Genomic DNA, 23,821 nt, shown 5'->3' with positions numbered 1-23,821 from the left:
GCTGGCTGTCGATTGGCCATTAATTGATCTGACTGAGACAAATCAATTTACTCATCTGGGGCTGAAATGAACAATGAAGTTAATTGGCCGGCCAGTGTGAAATTGCGCCCTGGCGCTGTTTGCTGCCGGGACCATGTTTCGTGCCCTGGGTCTGCTGAGTGCGTGCGCCCGATGGGCAAAATACTCAGCCCAAGGAGTAGGTTCTACACCTATGCGATTGCGGACAGGTAGTGTCGATGGTGCAGCAGGTTACAGCGCAGGAGGGTGCAGTATAGGTCAGTGCAGTGCAGTGTGGGTGGGGACAATGCAGGAAGGTGCAGCATCAATAACACAGTGCACCAAACCCAAAGGACAAGACTGGATTAAAATAGAACACAATTGTCAATAAGTAGCTTTGTCTGTGCCGACAACAGTAATAGAAGGAAGAAATATCAAGATTAATACTTGTGTGCTAAAAGCTCTTATGTAGTGAAGTTCAGTGGAAAAAGATTTTAATTCACACTCACCACTTCATAGAATCTCTATAGTACAGAACGAGGTCATTTGGCAGGGGACGGCACGGTGACACAGTGCTTAGCACTTCTGCCTCACAGCGCCAGGGACCGGAGTTTGATTCCCGGCTTGGGTCACTGTCTGTGTGGAGTTTGCACGTTCTCCCCGTGTCTGTGTGGGTTTCCTCCGGGTGCTCCAGTTTCCTCACACAATCTGAAAGATGTCCTGGTTAGATGTATTGACCCGAACAGGCGCCATAGTGTGGCAACTAGGGGAATTTCACAGTAACTTCATTGCAGTGTTGATGTAAGCCTTACTTGTGACTAATAAATAAACTTTATCGAGTCCGCACCAACCACAATCCCATCCAGGCCCTACTCCTGCAACCCTCCGCATTTACCCTGCTGATGCCCCTGACTCTAGGGTCAATTTCGTATGGCCAATCAACCTAACCTGCACATCTTTGGACTGTGGGAGGAAACCCACACAGACACGGGGAGAACATGCAGATTCCGCACAGACAGTGGCCCAAGGCCAGAGTTGAACCTGGGACTCTGGCGCTGTGAGGCAGCAGTGCTAACCACTGTGCCACCGTGCTGCCTGACTTCCCTTTTAACAATGAACAGGAGAATCTTTTCATCATAATTATTGAACTCTTATAATGAATAATTTGGGAATGAAATTTAAAGATTGAGTTATGCCCATATTGCTGTACTTCAGTATGAGTTAATGAGTTTTACAGCAGAGCAAGAGGCCATTTGGCCCATCGCGTCTGTGTTGGCCATCAAGTACCTACCAAATCTGTCGCGTGCCAAGTACTCATTTTCTGAAACGCATCTTAAATGTCGTGAGGGTTTCCGTCTCTATCACCCTTTCAGGCAGTGAGTTCCAGATACCCACCACCCTCTGGGTGAAAGGGGTTTTCCTCAAATCCCCTCTAAATCTCCAGTCCCTGATCTTAAATCTATGCCCCCTGGTTATTGATCCCTCTACCAAGGGGAAATGTTTCTTCCTAGCTATCCTATCCCATCTGTGCCCCTCATCATTTTGTACACTTCAATCAGGTCCCCCCTCAGCCTTCTCTGCTCTAAGGAAAACAACTCAGCCTAACCAGCCTCTCCTCATAGCTGAAATTCTCCAGCCCAGGCAGCATCCTGGTGAATCTTCGCTGCACTCTTTCTAATGCATCACATCTTTCCTATAGTGTGGCGACCAGAACTGTACACAGTACTCTAGCTGTGGCTTACTGAGCATTTTACACAGCTCCATCACAACTTCCCTGCCCTTATATTCTACGGTTCAACTAATAAAGGGAAGTATCCCATATGTCTTCTTAACCACCTTATCTGCCTGCCTTTAAGGATCTTTAGACCTTCAACCCAAGGTCCCTCTGGTCCTCTGTACTTGATAGCATCCAAAGTGTTCAGGAGAAGAAAACTGGAAATAAAAGTCATGTAAGTGAAATTGAAACTCAGTGTGTGAGTGTGGCAGGTCATTGGCCAGTGGATAATTAGGCCAGAGAATTGTACTCTTTATTTCCCCTCGCAGTGACTCAGCAGCTATTCAACACGGCCATTGAATGGAAGACCCAGCATTTCTCCTTGGAGAGGGAGAACCAAAATGGCTGATCAACTTCCCACCCACAGATTGGAGAATGGTGTTGGCACACATCTGTGAGGTGATCATTGATTTGATTTATTATTGTCACATGTATCAGGACACATTGAAAAGTATTATTTCCTGTGCGCTATACAGGCAAAGCATACCATTCATAGAGAACATAGGGGAGAAGGAAAGGAGAGGGTGCTGAATACACTGTTGTAGTTACAGATCGGGGGAAGAGAAAGATCTGCTTAATATATGATAGGACCATTCAAACATCTGATGGCAGCGGGGAAGAAGGTGTTCGTGAGTCGGTTGATACGTGTTCTCTGACTTTTGTATCTTTTTCCTGATGGAAGAAGGTGGAAAAGAGTCTATCTGGGGTGCGTGGGGTCCTTGATTATGCTGGCTGCTTTCCCGAGGCAGCGGGAAATATAGACGGAGCCAATGGATAGGAGGTTGGTTTGCGTGATGGACTGGGCTTCGTTCATGACCCTTTGTAGTTTCTTGCGGTCTTGGTCAAGGCAAGAGCCATAGCAAGCTGTGATACATTCGGAAAGGATGCTTTTTGTGGTGCTTCTGTAAAAGTTGGTGCGAGTCATAGTGGATATGCCGAATTCCCTTAGCCTTCTGAGAAAGTAGAGGCATTGGTGGGCTTTCTTAACTGGAGCGTCGGCGTGGAAGGACAAAGACAGATTGTTGATGATCTGAACACCTAGAAACTTGAAACTCTTCTGCCCTTTTCTGAACACAAAGATGGCAGCCAGGATTTTCAGTTTTTCTCCTTGCCAGCTCAAGATCTCCTGGCCATTCAGTTTAATAGGTCGACGGAATTGGAATATGCCAGGCCTTTGTCTGAAACAAGAAAGGACATGAGGGAGAAATGGCAAGAGACAAAAGGCTTCAAGTTAAAATATTTAATGGAAGTCACGGTAATGTACCTTTTTGTTCCACTCAGGGGACTAATTATTGCTCACTCAGAGATGGTTATCTGTATTTTGCCCAGTTGCCTTAGTCATGAGTCACTGGATAGTGACGTGCAGCCACTATTGGTAAAATAGGACTAAAAATAACTAGGGGAAAAAGAAATAGGAAAAAATTAACCAGAAAGAACATGGATGCCGTCCAGTTATTGTGGTGTAATCGTTTTAGAAACTTCTGCGGAACAAATAAAGGACCATTTTACTCATCAGTCCCACTCCATGAAAACATGGCTGATTCTCCTGCCATTGACTTCATTAACCCCTTGCTCCCCTCTCTCCTATCGCTCCCAGTGACTTCATTAACCCCTCGCTCCCCTCTCGCTCCCATTGACTTCATTAACCCCTCGCTCCCCTCTCGCTCCCATTGACTTCATTAACCCCTCGCTCCCCTCTCCCCTCTCGCTCCCATTGACTGCATTAACCCCTCGCTCCTCTCTCCCCTACCACCACAGGATCCTCTTTTGTAAAGAACATTAAGGGGCCTGAACAACTTGGCACCCCCAAAATAAGCACAAATCCAGCAAAGCTTTAGAAGAGAAAGGTCCAATGATTGAAATAAATCTGTCATCGGGACTCAACAGTATAAATAGGCAGATTACAGGTTAATCAGTCACCCCAGTGTATCTCGTCTCTTGGGACTGTACCAGTTTCGCCCTATTCCGGGGCCAGGGGTAAACCTGGGAGGAGGTGGGGAAGGTGGAAGAGGCGGGATATATTGGTGGACTGGCAGTGGACTAATTCGATGTGGAACCAGGAGGAGAACTCCTATGCAAGCCCGATACTGCAGTTTGTTTATTTTACTCATATCGACTACACTTTGTATTACTTTACTGCCTATAATTGTGGAATTCTGTGCCCATCAAGATTAAATATTTCACTGACTGGGAAACAAAAGCATTTTCATTATTTACATTAGTTGACACGAAGCACTTCCAAGTCAGGCATAGCGTGGGTCAGATATAAAGTTAAGCTGGCTGCCAATCACTGGACCCTAAGACAGCCTCTGAAGATACTTCCATTTATACTGAGTTCTGAGTCACGATCCAGATGTTCCCTGGGCCAACTGGACAGTTTTGTCAGTGAAGCTTATGAGGTTGTGTAGAATATCCAACACGAGTAGACACTCCCGTTCTGCCCGCCATGGGAATCGGAGCATGGAACGGTCCGTTGACCTTGGGCGGGATTTTCCGGTTTCGGGGTGAGTGTGGGCAGAAAATCCCGCCCAACGTAATTATTTTGCAACAGCGATATTGACGTTCTTTCTTCGAATCTTTCCCAGCAGCAGATTGTATCAAATGCACAGTTCGGTGGGTCTGGTGTCTGCTATCAATTGATGGGGCTGAAGCGAGGTGACTTCTTGTCCCCAGTATACCCTTTAATTCTATCTTTTACTCTCATTCTATGCTTTTAAAACTGTACTCTAACTCGTAAACTCTCTCATAATGTTACGCTATATTCTGAACCCTCCCCTTTCCTTCTCCCCTATGTACTCTATGAACAGTATGTTTTTGTCTGTATATCGCGCAAGAAACAATATATTTCACTGTATCCCAATAAACGTGACAATAATAAATCAGATCAAATCAAATCTAAATCAATTCCCCATGCACAGGTATTGGAACATTGCTGTTTGCTGAAGGAACTTTGTATGACCCTAACCCAAAACAGAATGGAGAAATGGGTCAGTGATTTCACTGCACTGGGTTCCCTGCAACACAGGGGAAGACGGACCAAGGGATGTCTGGATTCCATTCCAGTTTGCTCTTGGCAACCCCGTAGCCTCTTTATTGCCAAGTTACTAGATTGAGCAGATAATTTGGAAAGCTCCCTTGTTCAGATGCCAGGAGAATCTGTTAAAATTGCTGACGTGGACCCCACCACGACCTGGACTGAGACGACTCAAACTCATTTTACACAGGACCCTTATGGTCATCCGAAAGATGAGACTTTTACCCATCTGGGGAGGACTTGGGTCCGAGAGGCAGTGAACTAATTACACTACACCACCCAGTGTCCTTTGGAAACATGTTTGGAAAGCTATTCCAACAGACTTTACAAGCTAACATCAGATTTTTTAGTACATCATTGCGGAGTGGACTCGATGAGCCGAATGATCTAATTCTACTTCTATATCTTATGAACTTATGAACTTCAGGTGATTGGACATGGGGTGTGCACATATTTTTTGAAGGATTATACCAAATTATTATTCTAGCAATTAAATAGTCCTTTGGAGTTGCTAAGTTAGCCATGTTTAGCCAATGCATAAATGAGCCTTAACTTACATGGATTAAATGTTTCCTTGAACATAATTGCCTGCTGCCCGTCCAATAAACAAAAGGGTTAAAGGTACATCTGCCTATTTGCTCTGCTGTTGCCAGCAGCTTCCTGATTGAGTGGAATCTGAATAACTGGTTCAAATGAGTGTAAATAACTCCATCATGACATGGCCGGCAGATTCAATTATTGAGTCCATTTATGGGCGAAATTCATGTCCTGGCATTCTCCTGCACACCTACTTGTGTGGCAGCATTTGGCCAGAATTCTCCGACCTCGCCCGTGGCTGGGATTCTCCAGTCCCGCTGCTGGGAACGGAGATTTGGCTGAGCGCCAAATTCTCCGTTCGTGCTGGCAACGGCAGCGGGGCGGGCAAGACCGGAGAATACCAGCCCTTGTTTCCACTGTGATTGAAAAACTGCTTTCCGACATCACTTTGAATAACTGAGCTCCAATTTTAAAGGTTCTGTTCTCTTGTTCTGCATTCCCACATCAGAAGAAAGAGTGAGTCTTGTGCAATAACAAATTAAGAAAAACCTTAACCTGATCACTCCTTAATCTTTTATACTAAAGGAAATATAAGGCAAGTCCACAAAATCTGTTTCATAATTTAACTCTTTGAGCTCCGATATCATAAAGTCATAGTGCAGAAGGAGGTTATTCACAGTAACTTAATTGCCTACTTGTGTCTAATAAATAAACTTTAAAACATTTTTAAACAGTACATTGAGTCTGCACTGACTCTCAAACTTCGCATCTTACCCAGATCTATCCCCGTAACCCCACATATTTACCTCACTAATCCCCCTAACTTATATATCTTGGGACACTAAGGGGCAATTTAGCATGGTCAATCCACCTGACTTGCACATCTTTGGACTGGGGGAGGAAACTGGAGCACCGAGGGGAAAGCCACGCAGACACGGGGAGAATGTGCAAACTCTACGCAGCCAATTACCCAAGACCGGAATTGAACCCGGGTCCTTGGCGCTGTGAGGCAACAGTGCTAACCACTGTGCCACCGTGCCGCCCTTTCACTGTGGTGAATCTGCACTGAACCCATCTAAGGCCAATATATCCTTCTAAGGCACAAGAACCAAATGTGGCGTACCACGGATACTTTGGCTGGGATCTTGGCAGGCAAAACCTTTTCTTGGTTGGATGATTCATTTCCAGCTGCTGTGTTTACCAACCAAGGCAGGAGGGAACCTAGTTCAATGTATTATCAAAACAGCGAGAGATAGCCCAGAATGGAGTTAGCACCAGTCGCAGCTGAAGTCAACACAAAAATCTTGTGGAATTTTGGAGGATTCCTGCTGCTGTCACTTTCAGTTTCCAAAATAGACAAGTAACAAGAAGCAGGAAATAACATTCCTGGGGCTTCTTTTCAATATCAAAGTGGTTTTCCTCCGAGATACAGTTAAGAGAAATTACTCTGCAGGAACATCACTTCACAGGAAGTTGGATGGCTTTTACAGTGACTTCTCCTCCACATCTTGTGGTCCCTTCATTATACTCTCTAATGAAGAGAGGCTGTGCGAGGAGTGCACTAATGATTAGAATGAAGTCATGCTGTGGGATATTGGTAACAGATGCATCAATGTATTCGTTCAAAATTCCACTATTTTAACAAAGGCATTTTCGAACCAGTTAACACTTCTATTAAGGAAGAGAGGGCAGAATTTTGTAGCAACTGTTTAACCCATTGGGCACCATTCTTCCTGTAGCGACCCCGATATGGGCGACGCAGTTCCAGAAGATGGCTCACCACCACCTTCTCAGAGGCAATTAGGAATGGGCAATTGGGCGGCACAGCGCATATTGGTTAACACTGCTGCCTCAGAGTGCCAGGTTCGATTCAAGCCTTGGGTGACGATGTGAAGTTTGTACATTCACCCCGTGTCTTCGTGGGTTTCCTCCAGGTGCTCCAGTTTCCTCCCACAGTCCAACAATGTGAAAGTTATGTGGATTGGTCATGCTAATTTGCCCCTCAGTGTCCCAAGATGTGTGGGTTAGGGGGATTAAATGTGTGGGGCTATGGGGATAGGGCGGGGCTGGGCCTGGGTAAGATGCTCTGTTGGAGAGACCGTGCAGACTTGATGGGCCGAATGGCCTCTTTCTGCACTGTAGGGTTTCTATGACAATAAATGCTGGCCCATGGTAATATTCACATTCTATGAATGAGTTAAAAAAAAGCTGATATCACTCAACTCAATTTCAACCACAAAGCGTGTAGAAAGTCAACAATAAATAGGTATTTCACACACACATGGCTCAGTGGGCTTAGAAAGGAGGGACAGAAGATAAAAGAGATACATGCATTTATAGCACAATGTCAACTCCCATGGACTCATATTGCTGTCTATGGTTTAGATCTCTGGAAGGAGTATAAACATTTGCTACCTTTAGGAGAGAAGGAGGGAAATTAAGAGAGATAAAAGAAATGCAATTTATAGGCTGCTTTCTATTGCCCCATATTTATTTAATTCAGTTGATGTCAAAACATTGAATGTATCCAAGAGGCGGCTGGATATAGCACTTGGGGCGAATGGGATCAAAAGTTATGGGGAGAAAGCAGGATTAGGTGATGTCCACCAACATACCTGAGAAAATCCCATTCCAACCCCCCATTTCCAGTTCAGAAGTCACAGGGAATCTTTCTTCCCCTCATCTCTTCCCCCATGTTTTATCATAACCAAAAAATCAAATGGAAGGAAGCTAGCGGAAGTATATTGGATGGACAGTCTCAAACAATGTGAAAGGTTCTTCTTGTCTGACATCACAAGAGTGCCTGCTATACAGTTCATTGGCAAAATGGAAATGATCCGGTTCAAAATGACAAAGGCTTTTAAAAAATGGAACTTGCTCGGGTATCTCTAAGATGAGTAGTTACCATTCACAAGATCTGTTTATCCAGTCACCTCTTTTAAAGGATCCATGCAAAATAATAAGCAAAGCTTTATTACGTGTGACAGCAACTTTATTTTTTTGATTTGTCCTCGCGACATGGGCAACACTGGCAAACCAGTACCCATTGTCATTACTCTTAGGAGTCAACAGCCCAACTGCGTGGTATTTGGATACCAGACCAGAAACCTCAAGGTATAATATAAAGGCAGAGTAGACCCCAACAAATGTTCTATTTTGGCATTAATATGAAGATAAGATGTTTCACTCCAGGCGTACTGACAAACTTGGGAACTTTTATCAAAACAAATTTTATTTAACCACGCAGTTTAACGATAACAAATGAATTAGCTTAACTTTTAACAATTAAACAATACTTAAACATGTCAAGATACATTTCTTAATTTCTAATCTATCACTTTTAGTTCCAACCAAGCAATATTTCTTTTATAGACTTAAATCCCTCTTTAAAATTAGTTAGCAAAACAAAGGCATATTTGCTTGTGATTTAGGTTAACAGTATTGGAACTTTCAGAAGGGCTCTAGAGAGGAGGAGGCAGTTATTTCTTCTTCCAGCCAAGGCAGCAACTGCTCTTGATTAAAAAATGAAAATGGATCTGTTCTTTCCTGCAAGCTTAGCTGTTCCCATTAACCCCATGACTCTGCATCCCTCGTCTAAAATCCCAGGAGAACTTAAATAAATAAAAGGTCCATTAACTCTATAAAGTAACACATACCTAGCTAAAATCAGTAATTATTCTTAGCATCTGCTGCATGTTTTCCCAGACAAATCAACTCTTGTAACAAAACACCACCTCTTAAAACAGTCCCACCTGAACAAAAAGTATAGCAAAAGAGCACAGTATCATCATAGTGGAGCTGGAGTAATGTAGAAGTGCATCTGTTAAGAGCTTGAATATGGTCCCTCTCATGCAGGGATGTGTTGTTGCAATTATACAGGACCTTGGTGAGGCCACACCTAGAATATTGTTTCCTTTTCTGAGGGAGGATGTTCTTGCTCTCGAGGGAGTGCAGCAAAGGTTTACCAGGCTGATTCCGGGGATGGCAGGACTGATGCATGAGGAGAGATTGACTAGGTTAGAATTGTTTTTGCTGGAGTTCAGACGAATGAGGGGGGGATCGCATAGAGACTTATAAAATTCTAGACTAGACAGCGTAGATGCTGGGAGGATATTCCCGATAGTGTGGGTGTCCAGAACCAGGGGTCACAGATTGAGGATACAGAGTAGACCATTTAGGATGGAGATGAGGAGACATTTCTTCACCCAAAGAGTGGTGAGCCTGTGGAATTCATTACCATAGGAAGTAGTTGATGCCAAAACATTGAATGTATTCAAGAGGCGGCTAGATATAGCACTTGGGGCGAATGGGTTCAAAGGTTATGGGGAGAAAGCAAGATTAGGCTATTGAGTTGGACGATCAGGGCACCGCATTGGTGAAGATACTGTCTTCAGGAGAGTTGTTAAACTGATGACCTAAAGACCTGCAAATTGGTTGTAATCAAAATCTGGGTGCTCTGGACAATGTCCATTCCTTAACTAACACCATAAAAGCAGATTATTCGGTCAGTTATCTTTTTACCATTTGGGGAAGCTGGGAGTATGCCAATGTTACAGTTTTAATAATTTGACAATAATTCGATAGCTGTGCAGGAGCTTGGATTAGTCAGAAGCTGTGAAGGGTGCAATATTAAATGCAGATTCTTTCGTTTATCCTTTAATACCAAATCAAGTTCATATCTGTCACCTTTCACACTTTGAAGTGACATAAGATGTTAGAGAAGAAAAATCACTTCAACAAAGAGAACAAAATGGAGACAGAAATGCTGGGAGAAACTCAGCAGGTCAGGCAGCATCTGTGGAGAGAGAAACAGAGTTAACGTTTCGAGTCCGATATGACTCTTGTTTGGGTTCTGGTTTTCTACTGGCTGTCAAAGTCCAAAGTTTGGATAGACTTGCCCTAGTTTATAGAGGACAGGCACTCTAGTTATTAAAAAAAGAAAAAAGAAAATGTAAATTGGAGTTTAGCTGGTATCTTGTTTAATACGTAAGATGAAAATGTCAAATGAAGTTACTGTGAAAATCCCCTAGTCGCCACACTGCAGCGCCTGTTCAGGTACATTGAGGGAGAATTTAGCATGGCCGATTCAGCTAACCAGCACGTCTTCCAGACTGTGGGAAGAAACTGGAGCGCCCGGAGAAAACCCATGCAGACACGGGGAGAATGTGCAAACTCCACACAGACAGTGACCCAAGCTGGGAATCAAACCCAGGTCCCTGGTGCTGTGAGGCAGCAGTGCTAACCACTGGGCAACCGTGCCGCCTATGGCAGACTGCCTCCAGTCCCTGACTTGTGGGCATAACCTGAAGGTAAATTTGCCACCATTTGCTCAGGCAATTGCCTGGGAAAATCCTTTCTTTAATTGGGGCTCTGTGGTGCAGGGCACAACGATTCTGGCAGGTTTGGCTGTACACGGCCCATCCATGATGATTTGGAGGTATTAGAATATAAGCACTTATTTTGGTATTATTGAGGCTGAGGGCTTCTCTCTAAGCGAAAGGATCACTGAGGTAAACTACACTCAGCTTGTGCAGCTCCACCAGTTCAAAGAATGGCTGGTTCCAGGAAGTGGGTGTGACAGAGCAAACCCAAAGGGAACAGAATAATACTTCTTCAAATAAACTAAAGTGAAAACAGTTATTTTCTTGTGTTGGAACTAATAGCTCACTCGACATTTCCTGAGTTGGAAAACTGGCCAAAAGATAATCAGGAGCATAAGAGATAATCAAGATCGTCAATTGGACTGATTTAATAAAAAGTATAGACAAATGGAAGTAAAAAAGAAACAATCCTACCCTTTCATTAGCTCCAATAATAAAAAAATCCAATTTAAAACAAACTCCAAAAAGCACTTTCCTTCTCCTCGCAATGAAAAGTTCAACAAATTTCAGTTGGATTAGATAGAATTACACAGATTTTACAACACAAAAACAGACCATTTGACCCTGATGGCCTTCTACCCCATTCCATCTAACCCTAGCAATGTATCTTTCCATTCCTTTCTCCCTCACATGTGTATTTAACTCCTCTTTAAATAGCTAATATGCTATTGCTTGCTTAAAGTTTGTTCATCAATGTCACAAGTAGGTTTATATTAACACTGCACTGAAGTTACTGTGAAAATCCCCTAGTCGTCACACTCCGGTGCCTGTTCGGGTACATTGAGGGAGAGTTTAGCATGGCCAATTCAGCTAACCTGCATGTCTTTGGACTGTGTGAGGAAACCAGAGCACCCAGCGGAAACCCACACAGACACAGGGAGGACATGCAGACTCCGCACAGACAGTGACCCAAGCCAGGAATCGAACCCGGGTCCCTGGCATTGTGAGGCAGCAATGCTAACCACTGTGCCACTGTGCTGCCAACTCCATGCTGTAATGAGTTCCATATTTTAGTTTCTCCAAACTCCTTATTCCCCCAGTTTTCAGTTTCACTGATACATTCCAGTCGTTCACAAGAAAGTCTGCTCCCCACTTTACACCCAAGTTAAAATGTTACCTTTGCATTCTCCCTCAACATCTGCACACTTAGACATGTTTTTTTTAATATTCATTCATGGGACATGGGTGTAGCTGGCTGGTCAGCATTTATTGCCCATCCCTAGTTCCCTTGAGAAGGTGACGGTGATCTGCCTTCTTGAATCGCAGCAGTCCATGTGCTGTGGTTTTGATATTCTAGCCATAATTTTTTTTTAAACTGAGAAATTAAAAGACCTATTCTTCTTCTTCACTCTTCTTTCTAGTTGGGAATGTGCTAATTGATCCCTGCCACATTTCGAAGGCAAAGAATGCTTGTGCCCTTCAAAGGACTTCTTTACTTGCTCCTTTAGTACAACCCTATCAGCATGTATTGTATGATTCCCTTCCTTCAACAGAGACATTGGGCTACATTTTTGCCAACTCAAGATTGGGAGCCCTTTTAAAAGGGCAGGAGGGTCCTGATTCCAGGATTCCTGACTGCCCCCCCCCCCCACCCCATTCCTGGGGTTTCCAATTTTCAGGAGGGCCTTTTAAGAGTGGTTCGGGCTCTTACACCCTACCCTAAACTCCAGAACTAGCGAGCTCCATCTCAGGGTTTGACATCTCCTCGTCTCAGCAATTTTCATGGACCCAGGCCAGCACAAATTGTCCTGGTTTACGTCACCTCGGAGGTGTAATGAACCATAGTCTGTATGTGGGAACTTTATGGAATAAGACTAGAAATAAGCCACTTGGCCACACAAACCTACCATGACATTCAATAAGATCATGGCTAATCTGTTTGTGCTTTGAACTCTACATTCCCATTTACCCCGATAACCTTTGATTCCCTTACCTCACAAGAATCTATCCACCTCTGCTTTAAAAATATTCAATGAACCCTATGTCCCTCATGCCATGACATGCCCAGCTTGGCAGAACAATGCTGCCTCACAGCGCCAGGGACCCGGGTTCGATTCCCGGCTTGGGTCACTGTGCGGAGTTTGCATGTTCTCCCCATGTCTGCGTGGGTTTCCTCCGGGTGCTCCGGTTTCCTCCCACAGTCCGAGAGACATGCTGGTTAGGAGCATCAGCCCATGCTAAATTCTCCCTCAGTGTACCCAAACAGGGGCTGGAGTGTGGCGACTAGGAGATCTTCATAGTAACTTCATTGCAGTGTTAATGTAAGCCTACTTGTGACGCTAATAAAAAACTTTAAACTTTTAAACTATGGCCCTTGATGCCATGAGGTGCACTGAGCGGCCATCCGGGTTGCTTGACATAAAGGATTCAATTAGTGACTTCCGTCCTTTAACACATTTTGTATTGACTTCTTCATTTCGAGCTATTTTCTGTATTTGGGCCTTCACTTTTGTTTTATTCATTTGCGGGACATTGGCGTCGCTGGCTGCTCAGCATTTATTGCCCATCCCTAGTTGCCCAAGGGCAGTTGAGAGTCAACCACATTGCTGTGGCTCTGGAGTCTCATGTAATCCAACCAGGTAAGGAAGACAGATTTCCTTCCCTCAAGGACATTAGTGAACCAGATGTTTTTTTCCGACAATCAACAATGGTTTCATGGTCGTCAGTAGATTCTTAATTCCTGACTTTTTTTATTGAATTCAAATTCCACCATCTGCCGTGGCAGGATTCGAACCCGCTTCCCCAGGACGTTAGCTGAGTTTCTGGATTAATAGTCTAGTGATAATACCACTAGGCCATCACCTCCTCGTGGAGGAGAATGTCCTTCACTTTGGCAGGAATTTTTCAGCCCGTCACGCTGGTGGGATCTCCAGGTTCCCCCTAATGTGAATGGAAATTTCAGTAGCTCACTGGTCCTGCTGGAGTGGAACCTGCCATGGGCAGGGGCGGGACAGCCAGAATATTCTAGCCTTAGAGTTGTTTATCAATGAAATGTCTTTAATTGCTGCAATCTTCCTCCTCTATCTTCAATTGAAATGAAGACCTGTTGCACTCCCTCCGACTCTGCCCTGTGTTCGCCAGGACATCAACAATGTCAACTCACTTTTGGTACCCCCGTGCCCTACCTTCCTGCAACAATTTTAAATGTCAGATTTTTAGTCATCTAATCTCTGATTTACAACAATCCTTCTCCACCTTTTCTGAACCTCAGAGAGTTCCTGCTTTAGGTGATTTAGCTCATCGCATGGATTTTTCATTTGAAGAGGCAATCTTGTGAATTAATGTTTAGCTGAAAATGTTCCGGTTTATTTTGAGTGCTCAGATGGAAAGCATGGCATTCATCTTCCCCTCTGCAATGACGACAGTCTTGTGAGGATGGAAGATTCCAGAAAATTCCCCTCAGAGAGGAAGATTAGGTGAAGGATTGAATTCCCCCCAGGATGAAATATTTGGGATCCCAAGGCATCTCACCATAAATGATCTTGCATTTATTGTTTAAATATAAATTCTGAGCTTAAGATACAGTAGCAAGGGTGGCATGGTGGTTAGCACTGCTGCCTCACAGTGCCGGGGACCCGGGTTCGATTCCCGGCTTGGGTGACTATGCAGAGTCTGCACGTCCTCCCCGTGTCTGCGTGGGTTTCTTCCGGGTGCTCTGGTTTACTCCAACCGTCTGAAAGATGTGCTGGTTAGGTGAATTGGCCAAGCTAAACTCTCCCTCAGTGTACCCGAACAGGCGCCGGAGTGTGGCGACTAGGGAATTTTCACAGTAACTTCATCGCAGTGTTAATGTAAGCCTACTAGCGACACTAATAAATAAACTTTAAACATATCTTAACATTGCCGGATATTGTCCCTAGTCTGACTCCCAAACTAATCAAAAATATACATGATGGCAAATTATAAAAGCAGTGGAAATGCATTCAAACATGTGCATAAACTGGAAGCTGCACTCTTGTCTTGAACACTGAGCATCTTTCCATTTGAGGCACTCACAACAGTATTCTCCACGGTGGTGTCAAGCTTGTCAGCAAGTGATGGTCGCCACCCTCAAATTAACAGACCTGACTAACCACAGGTCTCAGAGGAAGTTCAAGTGTTGGACAAGGAGAAGTCTGACTTTACACTGGAGTTCATAGAAAGTACAGCACAGAAACAGGCCATTCAATGTTCTCATAATCCTCCCACCCTTTGGCATCTACCCTCACAGTTATTTTACTCTTTTACTTTTCCTCCATTCCCTCTCATTTTTTTATTTAATGTAATGTTTAAGACCATCTGTGCTATTTGCCTCAATACTCCCGACAATAATGAATTCAACATTCCAACAAATCACTGGGTAAAGACATTTCTCCGGAATTTTGGATTGATGCCCATTGTTGGGGAAGAAAGAGGTTCAGCTGGATTCCCAACCAAGTTGAATGGATTTAGGAGCATGCAATGTATTTGCCATATATGGGGAAAAATAACTAAGGTCTTTCAATATCTAATTGGGCAAGTATACTACCAGGTGATATATCCAGAGCTAGAAAGCATCAGGTTTGATCCTTGATTCTTGCTGAGTGAGGTGATCTGTGCTGGAGTGACATTGGTTATGGGTTCAGGTTGGAAACTCCAAAGTGTTTTATGGAGCCTGCCTGAATCATACATCACACATTGCAAATGTTGATGTTGCTCTGAGCACCTTAAACTGCACTCCTGATTCTGATTGCAATTCAGCAAGGACATCTAAGTTTAGTGGATGCTGTTGAGGGCAGGCCGAGGCTCCTGACAGCCCATTCATGGAAAGCAGAAAGAGGCCATTTGGCCGATCGGGTCTGCACCTATTCAGCAACTCACCCAGGGCCAACCCCTGGTTAACTTACCCCACTAATTCTCCTAACCTACACATCTTGGGCTAAGGAGCAATTTAGCATGGCCAATCCACCTAACTTACACAGCTTTGGACTGTGGGAGGAAACCAGAGCACTCAGATGAAACCCACACAGACACAGGAAGAATGTGCAAACCTCCACACAGGCAGTCATCCAAGGCCGGAAATGAACCTGGTCCCTGGCACTGTGAGGTAGCAGTGTTAAACACTGTGCCATCGTGCCAAATGTTTTGCCAGCATTTACAGTCTAGATTTGCACACCAAAAGTCACCATTTGACTGAAATCCAGGAGGGTTAAACTAAACCCAAACACGAATCAGTGTCTTTAGGACGTAAGGAAAAGAAATGCTTGATATTCAATTCTTCTGGATTCAATTATGAGATTGGTGGTTTATTTGTACTGTGGGGAGATGGCAGCATAGTGGTAATGTCGCTGAATCAGTAACCAGCTAATTCTCTGGGGACATGTGTTCAAATCCCACCACGGCAGCTAGTTGAATTTGAATTCAGTTAATAAATCTGGAATATAAAGCTAGCAACAGTGACCTCAAAACCATCACTGATTGTCACAAAAATCCATCTGGTTCACTAATATCCTTTCGGAAGGAAATCTGATGTCCTTACCTGGTCTGGCCTACATGTGACTCCAGACCCACAGTGGTGTGGTTGACTCTTAACTGCCCTCAGGAATGGCTGGGAAAATCTTCAGTTCATGGGTGGTTAGGGATGGGCAACAAGTGCTGGGGTTGCCACTGATACCCACATCCCATGAATGAATTAAAAAATTGCAACGTATATTCATTGCCCAACTGATCAGCTTTGAGGGGAACTCGAATTGGGAATGTGCTCATATTGGCAGTATGGTGGTGTATCTGTTCTGGGGTCTCACTCTTTCACTATATTTACCTATGTCTTGAATAAAGGAATGGGGAGCTGGATATCTAAACATGTAATGGTACAAAGTTAGGTACATAGCATAAATACGAACAGAAAAGTTGTAGAGGGATATTGAAAGATTAAGTGAATGGGCAGCGCTGTGCAGTTTGAACTCAGTGTGGGAAAGAGTACTTTCTAAATGGTGAGAAGCCAGGAACAATGGATGAGTGGAGAGATTTAGGGATCGCAATACAAAAGTCACTAAAATCTGGTGGACAGGAACAAAAATTAATTGAAAAGGGTGGTGGATTATTGGCTTTATCACAATGTCCTGGGACACCAAGCACTGGAAGTTATGTTACTGTACAGTGAACTGGTTAAATCCCATCTGGAGTATTATTCTGGCACAACACCTCAGGAAGAAGCTATTAGCCTTGGAGGGGACAGAGTGCAGGTTATTCAGGTAAAACTGGGACAAGAAAGTTAAATTATGTGGATAGCTTGTATGAACTCAGTTTAATTCCTTTGAATGCAGAAGACTAAAAGGGGGGTGATCGAATTGAAGTGTTTCAGGTGACGAAAGAATTTATTAAGGCAGATAGAGAGAAATCATTTCCTCTGGTAGGGAAGCCAGAATCATGGGACGTAACTTAAAATTTATTCAGGAGTGATGTCGTGTAGCACCCCTGTGCAGGGGGAGAGGAGCAGCAATGGAAGCTGCACTGAAAGGTAAGTGGGGCGTAATTTTGGGGGGCCAGTCAAGCAGGTACAGGCAATGGGGATGGTTGGGAGAGATGGGTGCATGATCAGGAGGCCAGGGAGTACAGAAAATAGTGACGATCATCACTGTGGAGGGTGGGGTGGGGGGGAGGGGGGGGCGGTGAGTGAGTGGTGGTGTTATGTCGGTTGGGCACAGTATTCCAGGATAGGAAGGGACTTCCCCCAGAGTCAACAGTCTGGCTACCAGAGTTTACCTGGCAGCCTCATCATATGGCATGTGTACTTCTGCTGCTGGTCGAATACCAGTGAAGGTGGGTAGACGATGGCCCAGTGTCCCTGGCCATGCCAACCGATTTTATGCCTCCCTTCACCTGCCGAACCCCTTCCTCTGCCCCAATTGCGGCATTTTGGTATTTCTGAAGTAGTAGTAAATAACTTTTGCCACTTTTTCATATTGACAATTTTGCTCTTGTTGCCTGGGTCTCTCCTTCAAGCCAGAGATTTGAAGGGTTTCAGTGGGAATAGCTCCAGTGCTACCAACACCATTGCTCCAAACCAGTTGATGGGGAGACAGCACCTTAACTCTGTCAAACTCTCCCTCATTGCTGCTTTCCTTCCCACACCAACAGCTCCCCTCTCAGTTGGTGAACCCTGGAGATGAAGTGGTAGCTCAGCTAAAATGGGAGACCAATCCTGAACCTGTATTTCATTGTGTAGGAACTGTTAATATTTCACTGTCCTTTTGAAGATGAGAATAGCATTCCAAGTGATCAGAACACATTATTCAATGGTCCTGTTTTGAACCTTCAACCGTGGTGACGGTTCCAACTTGTTTTGATTCCCCTCATCAAGTGCTCTCACTCATCAGAACTTCTTGTCTTTTCCAGGTGAAATCAGATGCTACTGTGATGGGCCACAGTGCGTAGCGACAGGCTACATGTGCAAATCCCAGCTCTCTGCCTGCTTTACCAGACTACTGGACCCTCAGAATGCCAATTCCCCCTTACTGCATGGCTGCACGGACACTTTCTCCAACACCACAGCGGTCTGCCATTCAGAAAGGCCCTACCACCATAAAGGACACTGGTCACTCTTAGAGTGCTGCTGGGAAGATATGTGCAATTATAAAGGGCTACAGGAGGTTTTGCTGCATTCTGGGAGTAGCGTGTCAGGTAATGAATCTTAAAGCACTCTTTGTGCCTGGTTCATTTGAGAATAACTTCAACGTGGTTTTGTCTCCTGATGCAAAATGCGAATGCGGGATCACATTCCACTGGTGTGTAGGGTAGTATCACAATGCATTGGGACACAGAACATACCCAGTCAAATTTTTTCAAACGCTTTTTACTTTTCTGGTTAACTTTTCACGTAGTGTCTCACTTTTACTCGCCATGTTTTATTGTCAATTTTTAAAAAATGAATTGAAAAACTTCCATCATTGCACAGTTTGCAGATGGTATAAGGTTTGGCATTGAAGCATAACAAATAGAAGCAGGAGTAAGCTTTTCAGCCCTTTGGATCTGCTCCACCATTCACTATTGTCATGGCTGATCATCCAACTCAATAGCCTGATCCTGCCTCCCCCCCCCCAACCCCTCACCCGCCCCTCCAAACCCTTTGATCCCCTTCACCCCAAGAGCTATATCTAACTGCTTCTAGGAAACATACAGGCCAGAATGTTGTGGTCATTCACACCAACGTGATTTTCTCACCCCGCTGCAGTGAACGTAGATTTGGCTGGGCGCCAAATTCTCCGATGTGAACAGCCGGTAAGATTGCAAACACAGTGTTTTCGCCTCAACTACTTTCTGTGATAATGAATTCCACAGGCTTACCACTCCCTGGGTGAAGAAATTTCTCCTGATCTCAGTCCTCAAAGGTTTACCACTTATCCTTAGACTGTGCCCCTGGTTCTGGACACCCCCACCATCGGGAACATCCTTCCTGCATCTGCGCACCTCTAATCCTGTTAGAATTTTATAGGTTTCTACGAGATCCCCCCCCCCCCTCACTATTCTGACCTCGAGTGAATATAATCCTAACCAACTCAATCTCTCCTCATATGTCAGTCCTGCCATCCCAGGAATCAGTCTGGTTAACCTTTGTTGTACTCCCTCTATAGCAAGGACATCCTTGTTTGGATAAGGAGGACAAAACTGCACACATTCTGTGTCAGAGTAAGGTTAGGAATTCTGGAATGGGTGTCCATTTACAGCCTAAAAAAAATGTGGTGATGTAGGAATAGGAAAAGAAGATTATGTCCATTTGACTCTTCCATCCCCTATGTTCAGTTCTCGATCCAATCAGGTCATTTGTTATCCCTTCTTTGCCATTGCAATGGGAATTGATACAATTCCAATTGACTATTTCCATCAAGTTAGCACACATTACTAGGAGACAGTCTTAACATTATCAGTCAGACAAGTTGTGAAAACGTTAGATTTTTCTTTAGGTTAGAAGATTGCCTGCTGGTTCTATTATTATTCTTGCAGAATCAGAGCTGCAATAATAACGTTCCCGGGAAGGGGAAAATGGGAGATTCTTCTTCCAAATATGTGGACATTGCTTATGTCTCTCTCTCTCTCTCTTTCCCTTGCCACAAATTAACCTTCATTTTCCCCTAACTAGCTCTTTCAATGTGCTGTACCTCTGTTCACATAGTGCCTTTACATTTACATCATCAATACGTTACATTAGATAGGGTCACCAACCTTCAGGATTAGCCTGGAGTCAACAGGAATTGAAGATCGAAGTCCATTGGACCGCTGTATGAAACCCTGGAGAAAAAAAAATCATTGGGATATTATAAAAGATCTTTTTTTCATCGTTTTCTTTGAACATTTCGCTTCATCCGCCATAAAAAATTTAAAAATGGGGAAAAATAGGCTGTTTGGCTGGTAGTTAAGTGTCATCCAATTGGGTAATGAGTCTTTTTGTTGTCCAGTTGGAATAGGAAACCTTTTCATTACTGGGATGGATGTGTTGGCCAACTAATGGTTGGAAAATGCGGGAAAGTCATGTGATGAAACTTCCAGGAATACGTTTAATGACAGTTGGCAAACCTAATTACAGTCTAGGATTCTGTTTCCCACTAGATGAGAACAGATTTAATTTCTTTAGTTTACCTTCCTAGCTCAATGATGTAAAGCTAGGAATTATCCGTTTAATTTCTCCAAATCCTTTCCATTGCCTGTACATCCTTATTTAAGTACAGTGACCACAGCTGTACACAATACTCCATGTGTGGTCTTGCAAATGCTTCATAACAACCCAAGTAGTGTACCCTGCTGCAGGGGTAACATTCCATGGTTCCCACAGCTGAATGGGAATGGTTTATATAGTTATTATCTTCTGTTGTGCTCCCCAAAAAGCTCTTCATGGAGGAAACAACTGTGCCTTTGTTAGATTCTATTTAGAAGTTGGAGACAAACCTCTCTCAATTCCCTGACAGTATTTCTCCAAAGCGAGTTCTTCCTTATGAGGTGACATCCATGCTGTGGAGGACATAAAAACCACTTCGTGAAGTTGTCCATGGAGCCTTCAGAGGGAAATCGATGGTAAATGTGACCATCTGTCTCCACTGGGGGGACTGCCATTTTGTTTTCGTACTCCTGAGCTATTTGGATCATTCCCTTAGCCTGGAAAAAAAGTCTTGCATTTATTTAACATGTTTCATGATCTCAGGACATCCAGAAGTGAATTGTAGCCCATTAATTATTTTTTTAAGGATAAGCAACGTTGAAATGTAAGAAACTTGGCAGGTGGTTGGCGCAAAGCAAGGTGCCACAAACAGAAACAAGACAATGACCAGATTATTCATTTTCATGATCTTGATTGAGGAATTGGAATTGGCCAGCACGCCAGGGTAACCTTCATACTCTGCTTTGAAATAGCAGCACAAAATCTCTTCAATCTACCTGAGGGCGCAGACAGGGTGTCGGTTTAATGTCTCATCTGAAAGTGGCATTTCCAGCACTCCCTCATTACTGGACCGGAGCAACCACTTGGGTTTTTGGCTCAAGGCAAGTATGCTACCATACTGAGCCATGGCTAATAGTTGGAAAATATAGGCTTTTGCGATTGCAACCTTTAAACAACTGCATAACTTTGCACAATCTTGCATGTATGCATGAGTGTTCCTGCCAGTTCTTTGGATTCACTTCAGGAAATAAACAGGGTAAATTCATAGAAAAATAGATTCCCGACAGTGCAGAAGGAGGCCATTTGGCCTGTTGAGCCTGCAATGTCAACAATCCCACCTGTAACCCCGCATATTTACCCTTCTAATCCCGCTGACACTAAGGGGATATCTAGCATGGCCAATCCACCTAACCTGCACATCTCAGAAGCGTGGGAGGAAACTAGGGCACCCGGAGGAAACCCACACAGACATGGGAGGAACGTGCAAACTACACACAGGCAGTCACCCGAGGCCAAAATTGAACCCGGGTCTCTGGCGCTGTGAGGCAGCAATGCTATCGACTGTGCCTCCTTGCTGCCTGTAGTTCTAGACACCTATTGGTGAACACCTTCCATGAGAAACAATGAACATCTTTACCATCCATTGCTCCAACTAGTTGAACTTTGGTCCTGTTCCCATTGAACAAAGAACAAAGAACAGTACAGCACATGAAACAGGCCCTTCGGCCCTCCAAGCCTGTGCCGCTCCTTGGTCCAACTAGACCAATCGTTTGTATCCCTCCATTCCCAGGCTGCTCATGTGACTATCCAGGTAAGTCTTAAACGATGTCAGCGTGTCTGCCTCCACCACCCTACTTGGCAGCGCATTCCAGGCCCCCACCACCCTCTGTGTAAAAATCATCCCTCTGATATCTGAGTTATACTTCGCCCCTCTCACCTTGAGCCCGTGACCCCTCGTGATCATCACTTCTGATCTGGGAAAAAACTTCCCACCGTTCACCCTATCTATCCCCTTCATAATCTTGTACACCTCTATTGGATCTCCCCTCATTCTCCGTCTTTCCAGGGAGAACAACCCCAGTTTACCCAATCTCTCCTCATAGCTAAGACCCGCCATACCAGGCAACATCCTGGTAAACCTTCTCTGCACTCTCTCTATCGCCTCCACGTCCTTCTGGTAGTGCGGCGACCAGAACTGGACGCAGTACTCCAAATGTGGCCTAACCAGCGTTCTATACAGCTGCATCATCAGACTCCAGCTTTTATACTCTATACTCCGTCCTATAAAGGCAAGCATACCATGTGCCTTCTTCACCACCTTCTCCACCTGTGTTGCCACCTTCAAGGATTTGTGGACTTGCATACTTAGGTCCCTCTGTGTTTCTATACTCTTGATGGCTCTGACATTTATTGTATAACTCCTCCCTACATTATTTCTTCCAAAATGCATCACTTCACATTTATCTGGATTAAATTCCATCTGCCACCTCTCCGCCCAATTTTCCAGCCTATCTATATCCTGCTGTATTGCCCGACAATGCTCATCGCTATCCGCAAGTCCAGCCATCATTGATACCATGAATCTTCATTGATAGCATGAATCACTAGTTTAGGTGCTCTAGTTGCCAGCCAGAGTAACATTAGTATACCCTGTTTACACTACAGAATCACAAACAGGGTAAACCCCTACAACAGTTCATTGTTCAGATGTTAAAGAGAGGTTGCTCTTTCTTCTTACTTATGTCAGTGGTTTACAAACTTGTTTTGTTGAAGGATCCTTTTCCAAATGGATTAATAGTCATGGACTAATACCTCCTAATATTCAATATGACAGTGCGGATTGCAATGAATGTTTTACTAATGCCTTTAAGAAAACAGGAAATTACTTAAAGTAGCAATTCGAGGACTGTTTCACTGATGTAGACAGTGATAAGACAAACCAGAGATAAAGGATAAGTGTGATTCCACTAACATTGTAACGAATGCCAACAAAACTGCTTTCATGTCATTGATGGTTGGTATTGTCTGTCATTAATAGACAATCAGTTCACAGCTCCAGGGACCTGGGTTCGATTCCCGGCTTGGGTCACTGTCTGTGTGGAGTTTGCACATTCTCCTCGTGTCTGCGTGGGTTTCCTCCGGGTCCTCCGGTTTCCTCCCACAGTCCAAAGATGTGCGGGTTAGGTTGATTGGCCATGCTAAAATTGCCCTCAGTGTCCTGGGATGCGTAGGTTAGAGGGATTAGTGGGTAAAATATGTGGGGATATGGGGGTAGGGTCTGGGTGGGATTGTGGTCGGTGCAGACTCGATGAGCCGAATGGCCTCTTTCTGTGCTGTAGGATTTCTAAGATTTCTAAGATCTCATCCAATACCGACAGCTATTGGCCAAATCTGTGCCAATGCCAATCTTGGTCTATTTAGTTGTTCAACTTCTGCAAACTCCCATAAACTTCTCATAACATAAACTGGGGTGGCACAGCGATTAGCACTGCTGCCTCACAACGCAAGGGATCCGGGTTCGATTCCTGGCTTGGGTCACTGTCTGTGTGGAGTCTGCACGTGCTCCCTGTGTCTGCGTGGGTTTCCTCCGGGTGCTCCGGTTTCCTCCCACTGTCTGAAAGACGTGCTGGTTAGGTGCATTGGCCATGCTAAATTCTCCCTCAGTGTACCCGAAGAGGTGCCAGAATGTGGCGACCAGGGGATTTTCA

At 44.4% G+C, this 23,821-nt stretch overlaps 1 protein-coding gene across 1 annotated transcript in view; it reads left to right on the top strand.

The window, feature by feature from the left end:
* Positions 1–23,821, top strand: part of LOC144500958 (BMP and activin membrane-bound inhibitor homolog) — a 47,328-nt gene that overhangs the window by 4,312 nt on the left and 19,195 nt on the right. Inside the window, exon 2 of the mRNA XM_078224455.1 lies at positions 18,080–18,364. Within this exon, the coding sequence (XP_078080581.1) occupies positions 18,080–18,364 (285 nt within the window). The remainder of the gene's footprint in view (positions 1–18,079; positions 18,365–23,821) is intronic.

Source organism: Mustelus asterias, chromosome 11 (assembly GCF_964213995.1).
Source record: "Mustelus asterias chromosome 11, sMusAst1.hap1.1, whole genome shotgun sequence".
Taxonomy (NCBI): Eukaryota; Metazoa; Chordata; class Chondrichthyes; order Carcharhiniformes; family Triakidae; genus Mustelus; species Mustelus asterias.
Note: the sequence above shows the minus strand (reverse complement) of the source record. Positions and strands in the feature narration are given on the sequence as shown.